Source organism: Sphaerodactylus townsendi, linkage group LG14 (assembly GCF_021028975.2).
Source record: "Sphaerodactylus townsendi isolate TG3544 linkage group LG14, MPM_Stown_v2.3, whole genome shotgun sequence".
Lineage (NCBI taxonomy): Eukaryota > Metazoa > Chordata > Lepidosauria > Squamata > Sphaerodactylidae > Sphaerodactylus > Sphaerodactylus townsendi.
This window is the reverse complement of record NC_059438.1, coordinates 21,075,741-21,099,584: the sequence shown is the minus strand read 5'-3', so window position 1 is coordinate 21,099,584 and position 23,844 is coordinate 21,075,741. Positions and strand designations below refer to the sequence as shown.

The window sequence follows — 23,844 nt, the reverse complement described above, 5'->3', positions numbered from 1 at the left end:
TCTGTGCAACCTGAACAAACAGGTACTATATGTCAACCTGCGCAACTGATTAAAAAGGTTAAGGGATGAGCTGGCTTGTAATCATCATCATTGCAATCTCGAAGAAAGTGTGTTGTATACGAAAGTCCTTTAACTCAGACAATCAGTAGATTTCCCGCCCTCCGGCCCCAAGCAGTGAAATATATGTTATCAATGGGGTGACAATGTAGTGTCACATGGGGATAATGTGGTGACAACATTAAAAATCTTCAATGCATCACTGACAAATTGTACAATCCAAAATAAAACATAACAAAACAAAATAGACTTTATTCAAATTAAGCATGTTTGTTAGCACCTCAGAATAACCAGGAAAATAGAACAGTCCAACAGATAAACTAGTCCAGCCATCTAAGCAACTGAACATATTATTTAGTGCAGAATGATGGTAGAAAAGTACCACAACTGTCACAACATACACTTTCGAAACACTCTCAGCCAGCTAGAATGCGCAGTCTTATTTACAAAGTGAGAAAACCAGTGTGCTGCCCAGTAACTGCACGGTTGTACATCAGAGCAAAATGAGAGGTATGTGAACAAAACACAACCTATATCTCAAATGCTCTGGAGCCGATCGGATGGTAACTGCCTGCCCCAGCTGCTAAGCTTCAACAAAAGTTAGTTAAGAAATCCAAAAATAATGATTAAAAATGATTTGCATTCTAGCAAGTTAACAAATGGACACAGTTCACAATGTTTTTCAAAGAACAGACCAGTTCTTCAGTGGTTACAGCAGAGCATCCATGAAGTCCAAAGTAAGATTAGGGTTTCTGTTCCATTACCATATCCCCCAACAAAGCACACAGTCAGTGCTGGAAACAATTAAGACAGGTCTTATGATCTACATAAGGAGCAAGAGATACATAAGATCTGTAAGGAAATGTACATTTGAAATGTTTTAATATTTTAGGAGAAACAATCCCACCCTGGTTGGGGGGATAGGGAAGTTCTTTGCTGCACAGTGGATGTTGAACAAATTTTAGTAATACATTCTTGCAGTTATTAAAATATTTCTGGTATCTCATCAAAAGCCAAAAAATAGAATAATTGGACAGGTGGCTATCCGGACATCGATCAATCCAAGCAACTCCTAGCTCCAACTAAATTCATGATGCTCAAACCATATGATTCAATTCCTATTTTATGCAAGTATGCATTTTAATTTAAAAGCAGAAAGGTAAATCAAGGCTCTAGCCATTCATTTTAATTGTTCTTCACTGCCTCAGTGAAAATTCAAAATCCAGGCAACTTCTGCATAGTTTGCATGGAGCAAATATCATGGTAGACTGCTTGTATGAATCACTGCACTGACCACATTAAACAGAAGCTTCTGTTTGATACTACACAATTGAACAGCCAGAGAAGGGCCATCACATTTCTGACAATCCCAAACCAGCCTGTAGAACCGTCCTTTTATTCTGTCCCATTTTTAACAGGGATAATGTCCATGGAAATGCAAGCTGGGTATTACCCATTCAGACGGGAAGCTCTTTCTCACAAAGACACTCATGCTTATAGAACTGAGAAGGGCTTTTGAGGCCAGAGTCGCTGCTGGACTTTTTTGGAATTCAGGAGGATCTGCAACCACCAGTGAAAATTAACTTCATTCCTCTTTTGCTGTTAGCTAGATTACACCTCAGATCACTCCAAGTGAAAATTAAATATACCGTACAGCACTGGTTACACAAGAGGAGACTCAAGTATTTGCAGAAGAGAAATAAGAAGCAACTGTTGAATGCTACACAGGGCATGGAGCTATCCAACTATGGCACAGCCACAATAATGTCTACAAGCACTGGGAAAGAGAAACAGAGTGGGGAGAGAACAGCAACTACAATTCAAGGATACTAACTACATACTCCAGTCGCCCTCTTTAATTGTAAGAATGAATTCTGACACCAGAAATGGCATACTCCATATCAGCTTTTTGCTGGGAAGGGGGGAAAATCATTCAAATTTTCTATTATCTATTGTAAAGAAGGGCAAACAGAATGCACCAACAACCATGGTTTCTAAGGCATCACTCCATAAGTCATTGACTGTGGATTAATCCTGGTATAAATGCCAAAAGATACCATTCCAACTTCTGTTAGATTACTTCAGCATACATGGTTTACAGCCTAGGTGTGCTTGTCCAGGAAATTACTCCCTGTTCCCCCAAACACAATTTGACAGTTGGTGGCTTGATGTCATAGTGCTTCATCTACTCAACTTTACCAGATACATCATTTTCCCAGGGTTGCTTGAAATGGACCAGTTTCATCAGAATCGCTGAATACCAGACCAGCTGCTTGTCTTGACATCAATGCTCTGAACAGTCACGTAATGCAAAGACTACAGCTTTAGGGTGGGATCCAGCAACACAAAAAGTACCCAGCTTAGTTCAAAAGTGTTGTGATTGTAGCTAAGTCTATGTGGGTCACTGTCTTAGAGGAACATGTAAAAGGAAAATGTGTAAGTCCAGTTCAGTGTGGGCCTGCTCACACACCAGCCTAGGCTCCCTTTACAGAAGGTAAAACCATTGCCAGAGCAGAGTTTAGATCTGGCGTGCTGCCTGCCCCAGTGTAAGTCTGACTAAAGGGCCAGAGTTGTAACTGAAGGAGCGATGCCACATCAATGCAACACAAATTGTCCTCACAATGGCCTCTTACCCACAGAGGCTTCTTTGGCCTGTCTTTGCAGTCAAAATCAATTCCAGGTGGGTCTATATTTGCCCTGTCCTGCAGATATGAGCAATTTTCTGAAGACCAAGAACCCAATCATGTGCATACAAGAGTGCGAGTATGTGTTGGAGAGAGAGGAAGTGTCAGGTATGCCCTCAGAGACCGTGGCGCTTGCGAGCTCCCCCCGTGGCGCTGGCGGCATGCAGCAGGCGGTCCTTCTCCCGGATCTCTTCGCGGAGCTGCGCTTCGGCCAGGCGCAGGCGGCGGATGCTGCCCTTCATCTCCTTCATCTTCACCTCCAGCAGGGCAATGATATCCCTCTGTTCGTTCAGCTTACGCAACAACTCTTCGGACGTGGTGCCCGAAGACAGCGAGTATGAGTGGTCTGGCGGGCCCCCACCGTCCAACAGGGGTCCATTGGCGGCCAGCAAGGCCAGCCTGACTGGGGTGCTGATCGCCCCGGCAACATCGGGACCCCCCAGCTCCACCTGCACGGTCAGATCGATGGGCTTGACATCCTCGGGTCCCCCTCCGGCTCGAGGCACTTGTCCACCCTGCTCGAGGGCTCCCTCTTGCTGCAAGGTGAGCAACACCGCGGCTTGGCCGGCGGCAGCCGCGGTGTGCTGGGGGGCGTGGCGGGCGCGGCGAGCCCCGCGGGCACCTTTGCGTTCGTTGACGCCCCGGAGGGGGAAGATGGTGGGCACGCGCACCAGGTAGGACTTGCGCCCGCCGGGGAAGTGCTCGGAGCAGACGCGGTGGCCCGTGGTGGGCTGGAAAGTGCTGAAGCAGCCGCTCACGCCGGCCCGCGACACGTTCTTCAGCCACAGGCGGCGCAGCTCCACATCCTTCGGGAACGTGTAGAAATGGAGCGCCTTATCCCGGTGCGAATTGTTGTAGCAGCCCGGCACGCAGCACGTGAAGCCCGGCATGGCGTGTTATTTATCGCTCGCCCCCACCCCGCCTGCTGCTCCTCCTCCTCCCTCGGCGGGACCGAGGCGGGCGGGACTACAGATCCCACAAGGCCTCCCGAGACGGAAAGCGAGAGCTCCGCTATTGCCGCCGCCGTTATCGCCGCCGCCGCGCTGTTGCTGCGCCCTACAGCGCCACAGGAAGCGGAACTACCCGCCCCACAATGCACTACGGCGCCGCGCACCGGAACTACGTTTCCCACAAGGGGTAGCGCGGCGAGTTTGCAGGCCCTGCTTTCTCCACTAGGTGTTCTTCGCTCCCTGGCGGGTGGAAAAGTAGAAATGAGAGTCGCATCTTCTCTTTGCGGGTTGTGACCACCGACTTCCTTGTAGTCTTTGAGGTCTCCTCTCCAAGGGGTGAACTCCTCGTCCAGAATGCAACGGGAACTACGATACCCACAATGCAGTTGGCCTCGTATTTCTCCCTCTCCCGCTGCTGCTGCTGAACAGGAGGGCGCCTTCTCCAGTAATGAGGAGGGGTTTTCTCCTCTGGATACCACAGCAACTCTGCTGCAGCAGCTGCACCACCATTCTTTCTCTCTCCCCCCCCCCCTCACCCGCACATATATACAGAGTTTACGATTTATTATATTTTGTTATATCCTGGGTAGGCTGCCCCCAAGCGCCCAGTGCTCCCTCTGTGCTTTCCCGCGACCTTCTTGCTCTAAAACCCGATGACAGGTCGCTCTCAGACAGCGTCCCCTGCTGTGTATCCTACTTTATGGGGTCTTTCCCGTCTTCCTGGGGGTGGGGGGAGGTGGGTGCTTTGGCTGGCAGCGTGCCAAAGGACTCTGTTCCTTCTCATAGTGGCGGCCTATGGGCTGCACCAATAGTTTTGCTGGTGCAGCTATGTGCTGAGGAAAGCATGGATTCCCACATCCAAACTGCTCAGGGAGTAGCGTTACAGCTTCCCCCACACCCAGGAACGAACCTTGGACACCAGTGCAGGACCCCTGCACCCCAGACACACTCGTGCATGGCTGCCACACATTACACCAATGCAGATACCACACAGTTATGCTGAAGCCCTGCTCTGGAGTACATCCCACTTGCACCAACATAACTGGTACTTATGCTGACATAAGGACTGTTTGCGCTGCCACAAGGGTCATACCACCCCCTGTGGGCCCCCCCCCCCCCCGATTGCACTGTTAGTCATTTAGGCCCCTTCTGCACATGCAGAATAATGCACTTTCAATGCACTTTGCAGCTGGATTTTACTGTGCGGAATAGCAAAATCTACTTGCAAACAATTGTGAAAGTGGATTGAAAGTGCATTATTCTGCATGTGTGGACCTTAGTTCAATAGGGCTTGTGCTCTCTGAGGTAAATGTATATATACTATGCATAGAACTGCATCTACGATTAAAGGCTATCTATATCTGTAGGAGGCTTCCAGTTAAAATACTTTTTAGAGCTGACTTCTAGTTTTTGTTACCTGTCTTGTGCTTTCTAGGTTAAGACGAACCAGAAATGAAATAACTTTTTCCACTGTTACCATTGAAAAATGTGTGTTCACCAGTGTGGAAAACATTTCTAGGAAGCATTTAATAAAACAGCCACGGCAAATGTAAAGAATGCACAGTTAATCCTGCCCCTCTTGGGTGTATACCAAAACAGGGCCTTGGATTATTATCAACCGCTGCTACTTCGGTTAAGATTCATTAATCCTGCATCAGTTTCCCTTTTAAGGGAAGGCATCATTTAGGACTTCAATTGTTGAAGTTTCCGGCAGTAGAACTCTGCTTCCTAAGTGGCCGCCACCAGAACTACGTTTCCCAGCGAGAAACGCAACCCCGCCCACAGGAGAAGTATCGCGAGACTTTGCGAGCCCCTGGTTGAATCTCTGAGCGGGAGAGAGAAAGCTTTTAACCGTCCGGCCTTCGGTCCGCCTTGTTTCTGTCAGGGCTGCGTAACTGTCACCGCCGTTGCTTCAGGCGGCCGTCCGGGGAGGCAGAAGAGTCATGGCCGCTCGCAGGAAGTCCCGCGGGCCCGTGGAACAGCCGAAGAGGCGTTCCCTGCGGCTGGCGAAGGTAGGAAGGGATGTGCTGGGGAGTAGCCGTCTGATTGTCTGTTGTGGGTTTGCTGTTTGCAAATACGATTGTGTAACTTCAGCGTACGTACGGGATCTGTGGGGCAGAACTTGGAAGGACTTTGCAACAACTAAATTTTAAACAAAACTGTTTACTTTTCCTTTAAGATATAACACTTATCAAACATTAACATTTAACATAATTCAAGGTCCTGTCTAAGTTTCATTTCAGGTCCTTCCAATTACAGTCCCATAATGCCAGGTCAATTTCTTCCTGCAAGTGGGTGGCCCATGAAGACTCCAGAGGCTTGGTGTACTGGATTTGAGATGAGGATGGTCTCCAAAAGAACTCTCACCAATTACACACACAAAAAGCCCTGAAACAATACATTCCAACATTTACAATATAGCCAAACAAACAAACCCATCTCCCTCCCTACTAGTTCCCAACAACATTGCAGTTATCTTAAACAAGGTGTTAAGAGCTTACAATGATCTCTCAAGGTCCCAGCCTGGTAGCCTTGCTTCCGCCAACTCCATGAGTTCGGCAACCTTCTGCTGCTTTCAGTCTCCACCCCTTTCTGGGTCATCCCCTTCTGAACATAGGGGTTGCAATTGCAAATGTGCCAGGCTGTCCTCTTCTTTTGATAGTTTTATTGTCACATTATTTCTGTGTTGCATGCTGCCACCAGCATGTTTCTGGAGAAGTGGCAAATACGTTGTCTAAATACAATACAAAACCTTTATTGGCATAACAAAACCTTTATTGGCATGACAAGATAAGATACAGATGGACAAAAATTGCAGTTGGTTTACATAAGCAGTTCGGCAGCACAGCTTAAGCCTTGTCACAAAGACAATACTCTGGGTGTTGGTTCAATTATGACATGCGGAGAGTTATGTTTAGAAGAATAGACCAATGTACACCAGATCTAGGCTTTACATATCCCATAGGGGCTCTTCCACTGGACAGCATATTTACTCAGAGGAATTCAACCATCCACACAATCTGGGAATGTCTCTATCTATTCCTAGTGAAACTTGGAGAGCACAAAAACAGAGTTCCAAGAACAAATATTCCCAAGATCCATACATGAAAAAAACAAGAGCACCAAAGATAGAAATACAGTTACATTGTCTAAATAAATGGCCTAATTTCAGTGTCTGTAATGTGTTCTCTACAGGGCAGTTTCCGTGATTATCAAAAATCCAGTGCTCTGGATATGGTGACACCTCGAACTTTATTCCGGAAAGTCTTGCAGACCCGTAAGTAGAGAACAGGGCAGCTGAATATATCATTAGCGGTAATCGAGGGAAGGGTGACGTCTTGGACGAAACAGAGGAGGTTGTCTGTTTGTCTCTCTCACACACTTTGTACCCAAAAACTGTTGCTTGTCAGAAAACTGAAAAATATAATCTAATCTTTCATATAATATTTAAAACATGAAGTGAAGTAAGCAAAATGAACAAGGGATAGACAACATGTTGTAGGCTTAGACCTGTCTTCTAGCCATTCAAGGCTATTTTCCCCACTCCCATTTACAGTCCTCTACCTATGCTAGTAGTTGGAATTAAGAGGTGAAAGGAGGGAAGAGATCTGGGAAGGAGTTAAAGGGGAACGTTGATCAACATCTGGGATAAATACTTGTATCAGATGAGTGAAGTTAAAAGTGTTAACATCATTACTTAGTGTACATTTCCTTAATTAAACAGTAAAGAAAATGTGTCCTTTGGTGATTTTTTTCCAATCATTAATGTGGTCTAGGAGAGCCAGCTTGGTGTAGTTATTAAGGTATTAGATAGGACTTGGGAATCCCAGGTTCAAACCCTGCTCACCCCGTGTAACTTGCTGGGTGACCTTGGGCCAGTCACACACTCTCAGTCCTGACCGTGGCAAGTATATGGGTGGGAGACCTCCAAGGAATACCAGAGTCGTCACTCAGAGGCAGGCAATGGCAAACCACTTCCCATTGTCTCTTGCCTTGAAAACCCTGTAGGGTCACCGTAAGTCAACTTGAACTTGATGGCCAAAAAAAGTGGTGTAGACATTTTATTGCATCCCTAGAAGTGCTTTAATTTCTGCCTGTTACAGTTTTGTTAGTATTTTAGTGAGAATGGTAGGATAATCAATTCCAAGTAATCTTGATCAGTCATCAAACATCTTGTACATCTGTAGTTTGGAGAAACCTTCATTGTCCCACCCCTGCTAATGCTAACTCCAGTTTTTGAGTTAATTGGCCATGCTGGCAAGGGCTGATGGCAATTGTAGTCCATGAACATCTGGAGCGCCATAGGTTGGCCACCCCAGTAGTATTTGCCCATATTTCCTTAGAAAAGCATATGTGTGCATCGTTTCCAGTTTTTAAAATTAAGTCTGCAGACTCCAGAGCCAATTCTAAAGGAGTTCTCTTTCCCTGTCTGGGGCAAGGTTTCTCCAGTGATGAGCAGGGTTCCTTCACGGCTTGTCAGTGGCATTTGTGCCTGGCAAGCTGGTGAGCAAATTTGTAAATGAAAGGATCCATATTTTCTCGAATTTCAAATCTTGAAGCTTTCTTTTAGATCTCCAGTGACTATTGATGTCTTATCTTTGAGCCTATATTTTGTCTCTAAATATAGAACCACAACTCCCTTTTTTAATTGGAACAGTCTTAAGTTTGTGCACTTCAGTGCTCAAAAGGAGAATATTGCAGCAAACCTTTTGGGGTGAAAGGTTTGATCTTTGTTTACAGAAACTGTCTAATTTATTCCTTTTCATGGCAGTAACATTATCTGTTTGACATCTGCAGAAAGACATATTACCCCTGCTCAACTTATTGCTAGCATTTTAACTTGCTTGGTGATGTCTGTAGAACTGTAAACTGTCATATGTTTTCTTAACAGAACCAGTAGTTTCCCCTCTTGTTCCTGAAAAAACTGATTCCCCCAAACCAGTGGAGACCGTATTCCAGTTTCCTTCTGTATTTCCTTCAAGGAAAGCTAATGATAGGTATGTACATCATGAGACTGAAATCCTAAGCATATGCACTCAGAATAAATCATTGATCATTGGATTATTGAACAGTTTCTTGCCTTGTTTCTGAGCAGGCCTATCTTCTCACAGTCTTTAGCTCATAAACATGCTATTTCCCACAGCCTCCACAGCAGAGGTGCCTCTTGCCTGTACTCTTCTCTGTCTCCATTTCCTTATATCTCGTCCTTCAGTCTTGTCAGAAATACAGCCTGTTATCCCAAATGGTAGGATGCAATGACCCTCTTTGGTTGGGGACATTAGCTGTAGAGCACAAGGTCACTCAGCGTGGCTTAAGGAACGTTGGGTAACGTTGAGCGTTTATAAGAAAGCAGTAGAGAAAAGTACATTCTTATTAATGGTTTTATTGAGAAAATAAGAAAATGGAATAAAATAAAAATCCACTCACTGTCACTCAGTTACTGGGGGTAAAAACGCACACATACGAGGTTTCGTAGGATGTAATTTAGGGGTGAAAGGCAGGTTTTGGATATATATAGAGAGAAGGGATGAGACATCAAAGATTATATTTACCAGTCTTGTAGTGGACATCCAGGAGATATAATGGGCCAGCACTAGGCTTTGGATGATCAGCACTGATGGAACAATATTATCAAACAGCAAGGTAGTGTGTGACAGCATTGAACACCTAACTGGGGTCTGAGGCATGCCTTCATAGGGAAAAATGTATCTTGAGGCAAAGGAAATCCTTGAACAAAGGATTTTTCCTGCTGTTCCAGGTGAGGTCATGGTTTTGAGTGTCAGACTATTGACCTGATGGTTGGCCCATTATCTTGAGGGTTTTGCCAGGTGTTGGGCAATAAACAGATAATGACACTTAATGGCAGTTACAACATGGCTGGTCACGAGAAGGGTGAGTCAGAGGAAGACCCTTGAATAGATTAAGAAATAAACAAAAGAGAACTAGCTCCTTCCAGGTGTGCTGTTGTCCATATTCAAATGCTGATTCCTGCTTATGTGCCAGGCATGAGGTTGAGGGAGGAGATTGTTTTAAGCAGTCTTGCCCAAAAAGGTTAGATGTGGTCACAAGATGGAGTTCTGAATCTAAACAGACTCCCATGTTCAGGGCACTGTTCCAGGTAGAAAGAGCACTCTTTCCCCCTTCATGCCACCACAGGTCAGGAGAGTTACAAGTCTTTTTTTTTTGGTGATATTACATTTTGTTTCCAGCATTAAAGATCCATATTATTGTTCTTAGCGACCTAGATATAAGTTTGACTGTCCCTATTCCTGAAGAGACATTTCGGCCTAATCTGCTCAAACGTGGGAATTCAAAGAAAGTCAGGCTGTCTGAGTTTGAGAGAGCTGTGGATAAGCACCTCCCATCTACTACAGGTATGTGAGAGTTTTCTGATTCTGCCATTGGAGGTAGCTCCAAGAAGTTTTTCTTCAGCTGTACAACAGCCAAGAAAAATCTGGCTTCCTGATAATATCCTGCACTGATACTATATGTGAAGGAAACTGTTGAGTTGTAAACTGTCAAGATCGCGGGGGTGGGTATTTGAAGTTAAGGTATAGCTTCATATTTAAGCTGAAAAAAATAAAAAAACTAAGTTAACAATCCTATGAAGCGTAATAGAGAAGAGAATAGATTAGTGCTGTTCTCCTCACCAGTGTACTGCATTTATGAATTCTTGCAAGTAATGCTTATGTACAGCTAATTTCCCCAACTAATATATGCTTCAATTTATTTTTAAAGCTACGTCATTCTTGGACAACACATCTCTGACTAGGTGAGTTATGACCAAGAAATCCCTTTGCTCCCTGATAGTGGTAAACTATTGATTCTTCCTCTGTTGAGTTACTATAACAAAAATCATGATTCTATGGGCCATTCCTTGTTTGTCCCTATGCATTGTGAACAGGTGTGTGAGAGCAGTTGGTTGTTATTAGCCTTGCCGCTATTGGGTGCAGTAGATTCAGGCTGTTGAAATTGCTCTGCTGTAGTGCTGCATCATCCCATGATGGACCTGTAAGCAAAAATTATTCAGCTTCCTTTTCTCATTCTCTCCCCTCTCTCCAGTTTAAAGATTTTTCCCGTCACCCGTGAGCTAGCTAAGGCAAGGAAATTCTTCCTGCTTCAACAACATTGAATATGTATCACTGTATTAAAGCATTCTTTTCTCTTTCCTGGGGACTCATTTCCTGTGTTCCTTCATTGCAGGGGATTGGACTTGATGGCCCTTGAGGTCTCTTCCAACTCTATGATTCTATGATGATATACTTCCCCTCCTTAAGCAATAGAAACACAGAGCTGAAAGGGGCCTCCAGGGCTATCAAGTCCACAACACAGGAAATTCACAATTACCTTCCCTCCATTCCTCTAGTGAACCCTGCTTTATGCCCAGAGGAAGGCAAAAAACTCCCAGATCCCTAGCCAATTTGGCCTGGAGAAAGCTTCCTTCCTTACCCCAAAGCAGCCATGACTCATTCCTTCTTGCCCTCCCTCTTATGATCTGTCCAAGCTCAGAGAATAAGCCTGGCTGTCAGATGGCCATCTAGTCTCTGCTTAAAAACCTCCAAAGCTGGAGACACACACCCCCCGGAAGCCTGTTCCACTGTGCAACCGCTCTAATTGTCATGAAGTTCTGAGAGCAGCAGTGGCGTAGTGGTTAAGAGCAGGTGCACTCTAATGGAGGAACTGGGTGTTTGCTGTGAGTGGGGAAGGGAAAACAGTTTGTAAGCCCCTTTGAGTCTCCTTACAGGAGAGACTCTTCTTCTTAATGTAAGTAGAGAGATACAAACAGACTCTTCTAGCAAATGTTGGAATGTATAGTTATCTTGGGCTGTTGCTGGTTCTGGCTGCATGGCTCATACAGGGTTGCAGGCTGCAGGCCAAGAGCAATTTGCCTCTCACCAAAAACTGTAAACAACTATGCTTATTCTGTCTGTAGAAGCATAGTAAATGCTATTCATCTATTTAGGTTTCTTGCTGATTGGCACAGCATACGAGTCATCTAAAATTTGTTTTAGAATTTAAAATAAAGTGGCTCCTTGGTTCTATAGGTATTTTTAACCTGTTGATGGCTGGCATAACTTCTTCCTCCTTCTCTTAAAATTAAGTAATGAATCTGTTAACAAGGATGTAGCTTTCAGAAACTCAACATTTACGTTTGAAGTATAGATTATATTTCTGCTGTTTAGTGGGATGGGGGACGGGTAGGCTGTATAAACCTGTGTATACAATTGTAAGAAAACCCCCACTGATTCCCTCTTCGCAATCCAGCATCTCTTGGATAAAAATAAGCCTTTTTACATTGGGCTAGTTAACTGTGTGGCTGGGCGAAGTTCTTGTACCAGCTGTTCTCTGGGTTTCTTGGTGACACAAGATTTGACTTGAGCAGGGCCAAAATGATTGAACATGATGTGTGAAGTGTTGGTTCTTGAGTGGATTCAGTATGAGGACACATGGCCTAGAAACGGGGTGGCTGTGAGCATATGCTGGTAATAATGAGAACAGTGCCCTGAGAACAGGGCCTTATATTCCCTTCAATAACTACTATTTGAGACATGGATCCAGAGCCAAAAGACTGGTTGGTATGACACATGGGACCTATTCTTCTTTTCCCAGATCTCTTCAGGTCACTCTTGGAACCCCAGTAACACCGACACCTGATTTAAAAAGAGGCTTAATCCGTAGGCGTAAGAGTTTCAAAGGCATTAACCTGACAACTTTTGAAGGAGGAATGGAACAAAACTTAATGCAAATAAAAGACTGTGAGTCTGAATTTGTCTATTTTAGTGGTATCCTTGGGGAGAGGGAATTTCAAGTTCATGTATTTGTCCGTTTCTGAAGGGAGCCACGTATGACTTTGACATTCCACCTGTGGCTATTCTGAGCGCTGTTCCCCAATGTGGCACCTGTCCCATTTTTCAGGAAAAAGTGGGTAAGGCCCTTTCCTGGTGGGTCTTGTGATTGCTAAGTGGTTACCACTTTGAAACAGCTGCCACCAGAATAACAGGTACACTGCCAGCCTCCATGAGGTGCAGGCTTGCTGCCAGGGATGGAAGTAAATGTGGCTCTTTTAGTGGCTGGGTGATTATGAAGGGAACTCTCAACAAGCCATGACTGGAGTACCACTATAACCGGTACATTGAAAGATGCTGGTAGTCAGGAAGATTTCTCCACTTGAAAGATAATCTTCTTTTGGTATTTTCTCCAACAGCGAAAAACCACCATGTGGACTTGCAAGTTTCAGTTCTGTCAGATGCTTCAGCCAACACAGAACTCTTTGTCCAGCCTCAGCTCAGTGGCCAAAGCAGGGTAGGGGTTCCTGTTCTCCCATCTCAGCCTACCTCTCCCAGAAAATCTTTATCCCAAAGGACTGTGCTATCCTCTGCCAAAGACCTAAAGACACCACAGCAATGTGCAGAGTCTGATATAGATGCTGACATGACTTCGCAGGACCAAGAAGACATTTTGATGCCAAGGACTGAATATATTGATGGCACAGAAGGTATGCCTGAAGGAAAAGTGGGTAGTCCAAGGGAAGAACAACAAGAGAGTGAGCTGGCCGATGAGGGAGGAATGATAGGCAATAACCTGAAAGAGACATTAACACCAGGCACTGAACAAACTACTGAGATGGATATTGTGCCCCAGCAAAGGACACTGTCTCTGGGGAGAAAGCATCAAGAAGGCCTGCATGGAGACTATCTCATGGAACTTCAAGAAGGCCTTCGCGGAGACCTTCTCATGGAGCCTGAAGAGAGCCTGCACGGACACCATCTCATGAAGCTTCAAGAGGGCCTGCATGAAGACCCTCTCATGGAGCTTCAAGAAGGCCTTCATGGAGACCTTCTCATGGAGCCTGAAGAGAGCCTGCACGGACACCATCTCATGGAGTTTCAAGAGGGCCTGCACGAAGACCATCTCATGGAGCTTCAAGAGAGCCTGCCCAGAAACCGTCTCATTGAGCTTCAAGAGAGTCTGCACGGACACCATCTCATGGAGGTGCATTCAAGTCCTGGAGAGCATCTGTTGAGTGGTATGTAATTTCTGACAGAGCTAGAGATGTACACAGAATGGAATGTTTACTTATCAAACCTACACTTCTTTCACTGCTTTAATAACATAAAATGAGTCATTAACACACCAAACTGTACCATTTGGCATATTTATCTAATTTTGCAGTATAAATGCTTTGGTTTCTACAAGCAAAAGTGTTACTACACCCGATACTGTAGAGTGAGAGCTGCAGACTGCTGTACCCTATACTGATTTTTTTTCAAACATTCAAGCATCCATGCACTTCCAATTGTAATGAAAGAAAATACCGGTAGATCCTTTTGCTCTTCATAATTTCTTTAGTATTGTTCTTCCTTATCCATAGGTGGCTTTGAAGCCTCTCTGGTTGTTTCCTGCACATACTTTTTTTGTCAAGAAAAACATCCTGAAGTATATCTACAACTTTTACTAAAAGAATCTCCTTGTTTTTGTCCTATGCACAGGAAGGGGGCAAATACTTCTTATCTCTGTGAAAGAACAGACTTGCTCCTCCTGCTCCTTTAGGTTGGCTCCCGGGAAGTCAGAAAAGCCCGGCCACCACCCCTTTCTGTCACTCCCAAGGGATGCCAAATGCCAACTGGGTGCCTGCTGATGCCAACGGTCCTGAGGGTATTTCTCTCTAGAAGGAGTTATACTTCTAGTCCTCTAAAGGCTCTGCCTATGTTGCTGCGCCTGCCATCTTCACTCCCAAGCTAGTGAGGGGCAATTGACCACAACCCTGCATGCTTCCGCTATTATTCTCCAGAGATAGCAAACTGACCAGCTGCCCCTCCCTTTTACCCCATTTCTGATATCAAAGGCTGAATAGGAGTGGTGTGTTTCTAGAAATCGGACTTAAGTCTTCAAAATATACCCCAGTTTTAACAAATGAGCTCACATGAACTGCTTTATACTGAATCAGACCATTGGTCCACCAAGGTCAATATTCTCCAGTCAGGCTGGTAGCAGCTGTCTGGTTTCTGGTGCAGAGGTTATTTACATCACCTACCACCTGATCCGTTAAACTGGAGGTGCTGGGGATTGAACCTGTGACTTTTGAATTTCAAGCACTGAGCTCTACCACTGATCCACAGTACATTTGTCCTATTCAGGGTGAGCAAGGGATCAAAGAAAATATGAAAGCATGCTGTCCTCTATCCCTACATAAGGTAGCTCCTAATGGATATTTAATTCGGGAAATACAAGCTTTACTTGACACTGCAGCAGTTTAAAGTTAATCGTTCCCTTAAATCTCCTGTTTGAGACTTAGCTCCATCGTCTCTAGCTATGTGGACAAGATGAAGTCCCTAGGTCTGTGGTGGCGAACCTTTGGCACTCCAGATGTTATGGACTACAATTCCCATCAGCCCCTGCCAGCAAGGCCAATTGACCATGCTGGCAGGGGCTGATGGGAATTGTAGTCCATAACATCTGGAGTGCCAAAGGTTCGCCACCACTGCCCTAGGTGAAACTGTAGTCCTTCATGGCTTGTGTTCTAGGAAGAGTTCTTCTTTATGTCCAGAGAGCTTTCTAATTTACTTTGGGGAGTCTGACCCACTTGGGGGTCATTTGGATCTTCCTGGCCCAAAAGGAAGAGTTCGCTAACTAGCTGTTTGGCTCTTTTCAGCCTCTGTCTCTTTTGGGAATTATCCAGCAGCAGGGTATGAGGTAGTAAGCTCTTGTTATACTTAGCTTAACCAAGAGCTTGAGTGCTCCATGCTATGAGTTTGATTACTCTCTTCTTAACCTCTTCTGCCAGCTACTAGTCATAAGAACATAAGAACATAAGAACATAAGAACAAGCCAGCTGGATCAGACCAGAGTCCATCTAGTCCAGCTCTCTGCTACTCGCAGTGGCCCACCAGGTGCCTTTGGGAGTTCACAGGTAGGATGTGAAAGCAATGGCCTTCTGCGGCTGTTGCTCCCGAGCACCTGGACTGTTAAGGCATTTGCAATCTCAGATCAAAGAGGATCAAGATTGGTAGCCATAAATCGACTTCTCCTCCATAAATCTGTCCAAGCCCCTTTTAAAGCTATCCAGGTTAGTGGCCATCACCACCTCCTGTGGCAGCATATTCCAAACACCAATCACACGTTGCGTGAAGAAGTGTTTCATTTTATGAGTCCCAATTCTTCCCCCCAGCATTTTCAATGAATGCCCCCTGGTTCTAGTATTGTGAGAAAGAGAGAAAAATTTCTCTATGTCAACATTTTCTATCCCATGCATAATTTTATAGACTTCAATCATATCCCCCCTCAGACGTCTCCTCTCTAAAGAGTCCCAAATGCTGCAGCCTCTCCTCATAAGGAAGGTGCTCCAATCCTTCAATCATCCTCGTTGCCCTTCTCTGCACTTTTTCTATCTCTTCGATATCCTTTTTGAGATGTGGCGACCAGAGCTGAACACAGTACTCCAAGTGCGGTCACACCACGGCTTTATATAAGGGCATGACAATCTTTGCAGTTTTATTATCAATTCCTTTCCTAATTATCCCCAGCATAGAGTTTGCCTTTTTCACAGCTGCCATACATTGAGTTGACATTCCTATGGAACTATCAACTAAGACGCCCAAATCCCTTTCCTGGTCTGTGACTGATAGCACTGACCCCTGTAGCGTGTATGTGAAGTTTGGATTTTTTGCCCCTATGTGCATCACTTTGCATTTTGCTACATTGAACTGCATTTGCCATTTCTTAGCCCACTCACCTAATTCATCAAGGTCCGCTTGGAGCTCCTTCATAATCCCTTTGTGGTTCTCACCACCCTACATAATTTGGTATCATCTGCAAACTTGGCCACCACACTACCCACCCCTACTTCCAGGTCATTTATGAATAGGTTAAAGAGCACTGGTCCCAATACGGATCCTTGGGGGACACCACTCCCCACATCTCTCCATTGTGAGAATTTCCCATTTACACCCACTCTTTGCTTCCTGTTTCTCAACCAGTTTTTAATCCATAGGAGGACTTCCCCTCTTATTCCTTCATTGCTGAGTTTTCTCAATAGTCTCCGGTGAGGAACTTTGTCAAAAGCCTTTTGGAAATCCAAGTAGACAATGTCCACTGGTTCCCCCTTATCCACATGCCTATTTACATCCTCAAAGAACTCTAGTAAGTTTGTAAGACAGGATTTGCCTCTGCAAAAGCCATGCTGACTCTTTCTCAGCAGGTCTTGCTTTTGTACATGTTTTATAATTTTATCTTTAATGACAGATTCTACTAATTTACCAGGAACAGATGTCAAACTGACTGGCCTGTAATTTCCCGGGTCCCCCCTAGATCCTTTCTTAAAGATTGGTGTGACATTGGCCATCTTCCAGTCTTCAGGGATGGAGCCTGATTTCAAGGATAAGTTGTATATTAAAGTGAGAAGATCAGCAATTTCATGCTTGAGCTCTTTAAGAACTCTTGGGTGAATGCAATCTGGGCCAGGGGATTTTGTAGCATTTAGTTTATCAATGGCTGCCAGAACTTCTTCCTTGTCTACCACTATCTTCGTTAGTTCCTCGGATTCGCCTCCTAAGAAGCTTGGTTCAGGTGCAGGAATGTTCCTCACCTCCTCTTGGGTGAAGACAGATGCAAAGAATTCATTCAGCTTTACACCCTTTGTTCCTTTGTCATCTAACGGGCCTACCGCTTCCCTTGCTGGCTTCCTGCTTTTGATGTACTTGAAGAACTGTTTGTTGCTGGTTTTGATGTTCACAGCCATGCGTTCCTCATAATCCTTTTTTGCCTTTGTTCCTTTGTCATCTAACGGGCCTACCGCTTCCTTTGCTGGCTTCCTGCTTTTGATGTACTTGAAGAACTGTTTGTTGCTGGTTTTGATGTTCACAGCCATGCGTTCCTCATAATCCTTTTTTACTAGTCTGCAGCTGGGCTCTTGTATGTAGGAAGAAAGCACATTGGGGTTAATACTTGAGCAGGGGGCATTTCTGCCAGCTTTTCTGAAATGCGTTGCCTGAATTCTTGTAACTCCTGTCTATTTTACTGTTTAGATATTTCAACACCTGTTGATACCGAACTTCCAGCTTCACCCGCAGGTGGCCTGCATGCCTTTCTGCAGTACAAGCCTGCCAAGCACTCAGTGAAAGAAATGGTGGAGCACATAATCGAGGAGCTGGACAGAACCATCACTCCGCATGTGGTGGATCAGGGTGCATCGGAAGCTGACCTGGAAGAAGAGCCTTCCTCCAGCAAAGGGGGTAAGCACATGCCTAGACCTCCAGGGAATTTACATTGAATAAGCCAAAGTCCTTGCAAAGGTCTCATTTCTATTCCTGCCTGCCCACACCCCAATCATTGTCAATTTGGAGCCTTGCACCTGATACTGCAAACGAGAGCATTCTTCCTCCACTTGTTTGGCCTCTCTGGATTGCCTTCAACTAAATTGCTAGGTCTGTCCAATTGAAACTGAACATGGAGGTATTATTGGGCAGACATAACACAGATCTTGTCCTGATTACTCAGGTTATCCAACTACCGCAACCCTGAATAGATTTCTCAGAGATGCGAGTTGAATCAGAATGTAGTTATGCCGGCTAAACAGAGGTATCGGAGTTCCAGTGCTTAGACTGCCTTTTGCTGCTGTGTGACGGAGAGGGAGAGGAGTCCTGGTGGATCAAAATAAAGATCCAGGCAGTCCAGTGCTGCTTTCAACAGCGGCTGGCCAGAGGCCTTGGCTAGCAGGGCAAGAGGGCAGTGGCTCTTCTTCAGTGTCACTGTCCTCAGCGATGGCCATTCAGTGTCATGCTGCCCAATGCAGCTTGACAGTATATTTCTCTACTAGATGTTGGAGAAAGCAATGATCCGTTGTGGATCATCTGAGCTGCCACACTGCTTTGGAGCATGGAGGTTCCTAACTAATGGTTTTCAAGCTATCTAAGCCATGGGTAGGTAACTCTTTGCACATATTCTAGCGGCAGCACACCAGACCTTTTTGCTGGGCCTGAGCAACTGAGGTGCTGGCACCACTGCTGGGGCCAGCCATGTGGGGGAAGGCAGCAGGCAAGACATGACCCTGCCATCACCATTTTGTTGGCCTATTCCTGATCTAAGTGAATGGCCACCACTCACCACCTGTGCCCATGAATTCCACAGCCTCCTGTGGGTCTGGGTTTCTGCACTTCACTTAAAGGCTGTGTGCATTTCCAGCAACTGTAAGGCTGCTTCATAATTAGTGGATTGTATGAATATCAAGAGAGCCAGTGTGGTGTAGTGGTTAAGATGTTAGACTGGGATCCGGGAAACCCAGGTTTGAATCCCCATTCTGCCATAGCAACTTGCTTGATGACCTTGGGCCAATCACACACTCTCAGTCTCAACTCTGGCAAGAAATACTGGGGGCGTTCCGTGGAGACAGGCAATGACAAACCACCTGTGAACATCTCTTGCCTTGAAAACCCAACCAGGGTTGCCATAAGTCAGCTGTGATGTGACTGTAAAAAAGAAGAATTCCCTGTTATCTTAAATTGGGCTTCTAGGCTACAGAAGTTAAGATGTGTGTGCAATATAACCGCAACAGTCTAAATAGATGTGAGAAAGAAGGGGCTTTTGGAAGTGGGAAAGAAGGGGCTTTCATGTTTGATCATGGTAGGCAAAGATGAATCTGCTTTCATGTACATGCTCTGGTGAGCTCTAGGACCTTGCCAAGCCTACAATGATGGAATTCGGAAAAATGTGGAATACAGCAGCATATACCTGGGTGGGAGTGAGCTCTGTGCCTGTGTTAATTAATCAAGGAGTACTTTTTATTTTCCATTGGCTGCGTAGCTACTCGGCTCTCTCAAAGGACTGAAGCTAGGACTCCAAAGAGGAGTGTCAGCAGACCGGAGGCTGAGCAGTTAGAGAGCGAAACTGTGGGCGAGGGGATTCAGCAGTCTGCTGGTGGAAGTAAACCAAGAGAAGCGTCAGACCTGGAAAGTGAAGCAGATTTGCTGTCCGACATTGAATCCGAAGTTGAGGATGTGTCAGAGGCTGGAACAGACTCTGAGAATAATGGTGAGTGGAGTCATTTGGCAAAATCTGTGAGGTGGGGTTGCAGATTCTGAAGCTACCGTGGAACGTTGGGCTTTGGAACTGGCACTTAATAGAGCCCATTCTTGCAAATCCTTCTCCAGGAAAAGCGGAACTTGAGGATACTCCAAGTGGCTTTGCCAGGAAACTCAGTCATCCCCCAGTACTGGCCATGTTCTCAAATGATTCCTCATATTCTCTGTGTGCCAAGCTGCCTGCTGGGCTTACCGTTCAACTTCATTCCAGTCCCGAGAATTTAGCATTCTTCAAATCACTTAAAAGCCAGGTCCTTCAGGCTAGGACTGTGAAGAGCATGGTCAGCTATGAACATCTGCCTCATCTCCTGCCGACCCATTCATAGGTTCTTTCAGTGCTGACTCACAAACTGCTGTTTCCACTCCCCCATCAGAGCCACCTGTGAAGACGCCAGCCTTTGTGCGTGCAAAAGCCTTCCAGTGTTCCCCATTGCTGTCCAGTCCACGCACTCTGAATGCAGCTGCCTCCAAGTAAGTACATATCTGCAACTGGGGAGAATTTAACTGTGATTCAGAACAAAGCAGCTACTCCAGCTGGGTGGTTTTAGCTGCGACCTGAGATGCTCTGTCCTGCAGCCAGCCCTCTTAGTTAGCCAACATATCTGCTTCTCAGTTGTGGCTGCAGGATGCAGTTTCCGAGCACTGAAGTCCCAGTGCTGAATCCCACCTGTAAGCCATGGCCCCAGCCCAGAAATCTGCTTCTAACCACAAGAGCAACAGTGACAGCTGGCAGGAAACGTAATCTGTGTATGCTCAGCTTGGCCTCAGACTTCTCTGCAGCTCTCCTGATCCTCTGCCTCTCAAGTGAGAACATCCCTGAGACTGCAGCCGCTAGTGCTAAAATGGACCCCTAAAGCTGCCGCTTATCAGTTTCAGTCGATAATGTTTGGCTAAATCATAAAGCTTCACATCTACTCTTCTTCCAGTTCTAATAGTTCTTTTCTGAGCAGAGCTGCTTTACGGGTTACCTGAGCTGCTGGAGTAACAGAAAACAGAAGCCCAGAGCAGCTGGCTGGCATTTTTTTCCAGTGCCTCTAACCAAGCCAGCAAGCTGTATGCGCCTGACCATTCAGGCAATCTGCTGTTGTAAAGCATGATACCAGCAGAGAGCCACTCTACATTTTTCCATCTGTCAATTCACCTGTCAGGAAGCCAGTTGTATTATAGCAAACATGATGCAGTAGATCAGCATTTGTGTACAACGAAAGTAATGTGAAGCTTCTCTGAAACTGAAAATAATTTTTCAATGGGAGAATTATTCCCTGAGCTTTGTGAGATGCATCCACCATTTGTTTTCTGTAGAGTTTGTTGCTTTAGATAGGTTGGTTGTTTCTCCCAAAGGCCTGCTTCTGAAGAGCTGCCAAAGGACCAAGTTCCAAGAGAATCCAAGAAGGCACGCAGAGAGAAAAAATGTCAGCTGGGACTCTCCAGCAGCTGGGTGAAAAAGATGTTCAGTCATTATGCAAGGATGCCAGTGGCCAAGGATGCTTTTCAGGCTGTGGAGAGGTGGTAAGTAATTGCTGATAGCATTTTCGTAAATAATAAAGCGGCGGGGGAGCGTCTGCTGAACATTTGTGGAGAGCAAGAGACCCCGAGCACTCTGAGGCAGCATCAAGAATGCTGTGAGACAAGTTTTCAGTGTCATCTTTTTTCATTTCTCTCCATGGTGTAGTGGTTAAGAGCAGGTGGATTCTAATCTGGTTGTGTAGTGGTTAAGAGCAGGTGGATTCTAATCTGGTTGTGTAGTGGTTAAGAGCAGGTGGATTCTAATCTGGAGAACCGGGTTTGATTCCCCACCATCCACCTGAGTGGCAGAGGCTTATCTGGTGAACCAGATGTGTTCCTGCACTCCTCCATTCCTGATGGGTAACAGTTCTTCTGAACTCTCTCAGCCCCACCTAACTCATAAGGTGTCTGTTGTGGGGAGAGGAAGGGAAAGGAGCTTGTAAACCACCTTGAGTCTCCGTACAGGAGAGAAAGGTGAGGTATTAATCCAAGCTCTTCTTTTTCTTCTTTGAAGGCCATTTTGCTTGAGCACCCAGTTCCACAGGTGTGTCTGGAACTGTGCTTCTCTTTTTGGGGTGAGGGGATAGCCAGTTTGTTTCAGAGCAAGGGATGGCTGCAGCCTTCCCAACTCACTTCCCGCCTCAACTTTCTAGTGTCAGCATGTACTTCAAGCGTCTGTGTGACGACCTGGAAGCCTACACAGATCATGCTAGAAGGAAAACAGTCTTGTTGGCCGACATGGAGCTTCTCATGAGAAGGTAAGGGATGGTTGTGCATCCTTTCAAGGGCCACTGCACCAGACAGCAGAGATGTTCTTGTTTTGGATCATGTATTTCTGAAAACAGGTCTCCTTAGAAGCAGGCTGATGGACTCTGGGAAGGAAGGCATGGGTGTTTGCATGCATAGCAGAATCATGGGACCTTCTGGAAACTACCTTTCTGCCTGCTTTTTATTGCATAGCAGGGAGTCTCCAGCTCTGCACCTTTGGGTCTCCTTTCACTTGGATGCTCCAGATTGTTTTGTTCTGTTAGAGAAACTTTTTGGGTCAGCATTTTTGAAGGGCTTGTTTCCAGTGACCAGTGCCAAAAGAAGTAGTTGCTTCTCAGGACACCTACAATACAGTGTGTGTGTATATGCAAAGTGTCATCAAGTCACAGTTGACTATCGCAACCCCTAGTGGGCTTTCCATACAAGAGACAAACATTGGTGGTTTGCCATAGCGTTCCTTTGCATAACAATCCTGGTATTCCTTGATGGTTTCCCATCCAAATACTCACCAGGGCTAACCCTGCTTAGCTAACGAGATTGGGCTAACCTGGGCTGTCCAGTTCAGGACATACATTACAATAGGGAACCTTAAGTCTGAACTGTGAAAGGCAGAGGGAGATGCCGCTTCCTTTCCTGGAGGGACTAATGGGTATTAACAACAATTGGTTGGCCACTGTGTGAAACAGGATGCTGGACTAGATGGTCTGATCCAGCAGAGCTCTTCTGAGCCAGCGTGGTGTAGTGGTTAAGAGCAGGTGCACTCTAATCTGGAGAACTGGGTTTGATTCCCCTCTGCCACTTGAGCTGTGGAGGCTTTTTTGGGGAACTAGATTAGGTTGTGCACTCCAACACATGCCAGCTGGATGACCTTGGCCTAGTCACAGTTCTTCGGAGCTCTCTCAACCCCGCCTACCTCACAGGGTGTTTGTTGTTGGGGGGGGGGAGTTTGTAAGCCCCTTTGAGTCTCCTTGCAGGAGAGAAAGGAGGGATATAAATCCAACTCTTCTTCATCTTATGCTTTTGATTCATTTTTTAGACCAACATGTGATACTTCATTATAGATACAACTTGGCATACTAGAAAATCTAGCTGGCTTCTCAATCCTCCAAACCTTCAGTCAAAATTGTTGATGGCAGTGACTGGAACGCACACATTTGGTAGTAAATTACTTGTCCACCTGATAGTGACTTCTCTTTGTAAACTGTATCTGCTTTGATGTGATAGCTGAAATGATCTTAAACCAGTATGAACTCAGTAATATACCTTCCCTGACTGTTTTCCCTTTTCTTTCCAGGCAAGGGCTGGTAACTGACAAGATTCCTTTAAATGTCCTGATAGAGCATCACTTACCACTGGAATATCGGAAGTTGCTCATTCCTGTTGCTACCAGTGGAAACAAAGTCGTCCCACACAACATACGATGAGATTTTGGCGAAGAGTCTGATATTAGAGGCAGATCAGACCCCATTTAGTGAATGAAATGCAGGTGAGAACCAACTTGGAGATGGGAATCGGTGTCAGCAGAGCACTACCAGCAAACTTGGCTATACTTAGAGATGTTGAAAAACCTCAGCTTTGTGAGTAATTTCTGTGACTTCTGTTGTGTATACCTCGAGATCTGTGCTACACAAGCCATTTCCTTTGCTTACCTGTACTGTGGTTGTAAATAAAATGTTGTTTTGTAGAGCACGCAGGCCCTGTTGGTTGTTTGAAACGTGGTTTAACAATGTGTGCAATACTCTGTCTGCCCACTGGTCTGAAGGAGCACAGGTTCAAGAGGCTGGCTTCCCGGTATATAACCTT

The 23,844-nt window shown here is 45.5% G+C and overlaps 2 protein-coding genes across 2 annotated transcripts; one reads left to right on the top strand and one right to left on the bottom strand.

Annotated features, from left to right (window-relative positions):
- Positions 1-289: 289 nt before the first annotated feature.
- THAP11 (THAP domain containing 11) lies at positions 290-3,819 on the bottom strand. The gene has a single exon (XM_048516204.1). The coding sequence runs from the start codon at positions 3,629-3,631 to the stop codon at positions 2,858-2,860; it is 774 nt and encodes a 257-aa protein (XP_048372161.1). The 5' UTR covers positions 3,632-3,819; the 3' UTR covers positions 290-2,857.
- A 1,696-nt stretch (positions 3,820-5,515) lies between these two features.
- CENPT (centromere protein T) lies at positions 5,516-23,730 on the top strand. Its single transcript, XM_048516179.1, has 13 exons — positions 5,516-5,703; positions 6,887-6,968; positions 8,583-8,688; positions 9,929-10,065; positions 10,430-10,463; positions 12,302-12,447; positions 12,897-13,718; positions 17,716-17,922; positions 19,490-19,717; positions 20,142-20,238; positions 21,109-21,276; positions 21,927-22,031; positions 23,336-23,730. Exons 1-13 carry the CDS (start codon positions 5,635-5,637, stop codon positions 23,463-23,465), a joined length of 2,331 nt encoding a protein of 776 aa, XP_048372136.1. The 5' UTR covers positions 5,516-5,634; the 3' UTR covers positions 23,466-23,730.
- Positions 23,731-23,844: the final 114 nt, after the last annotated feature.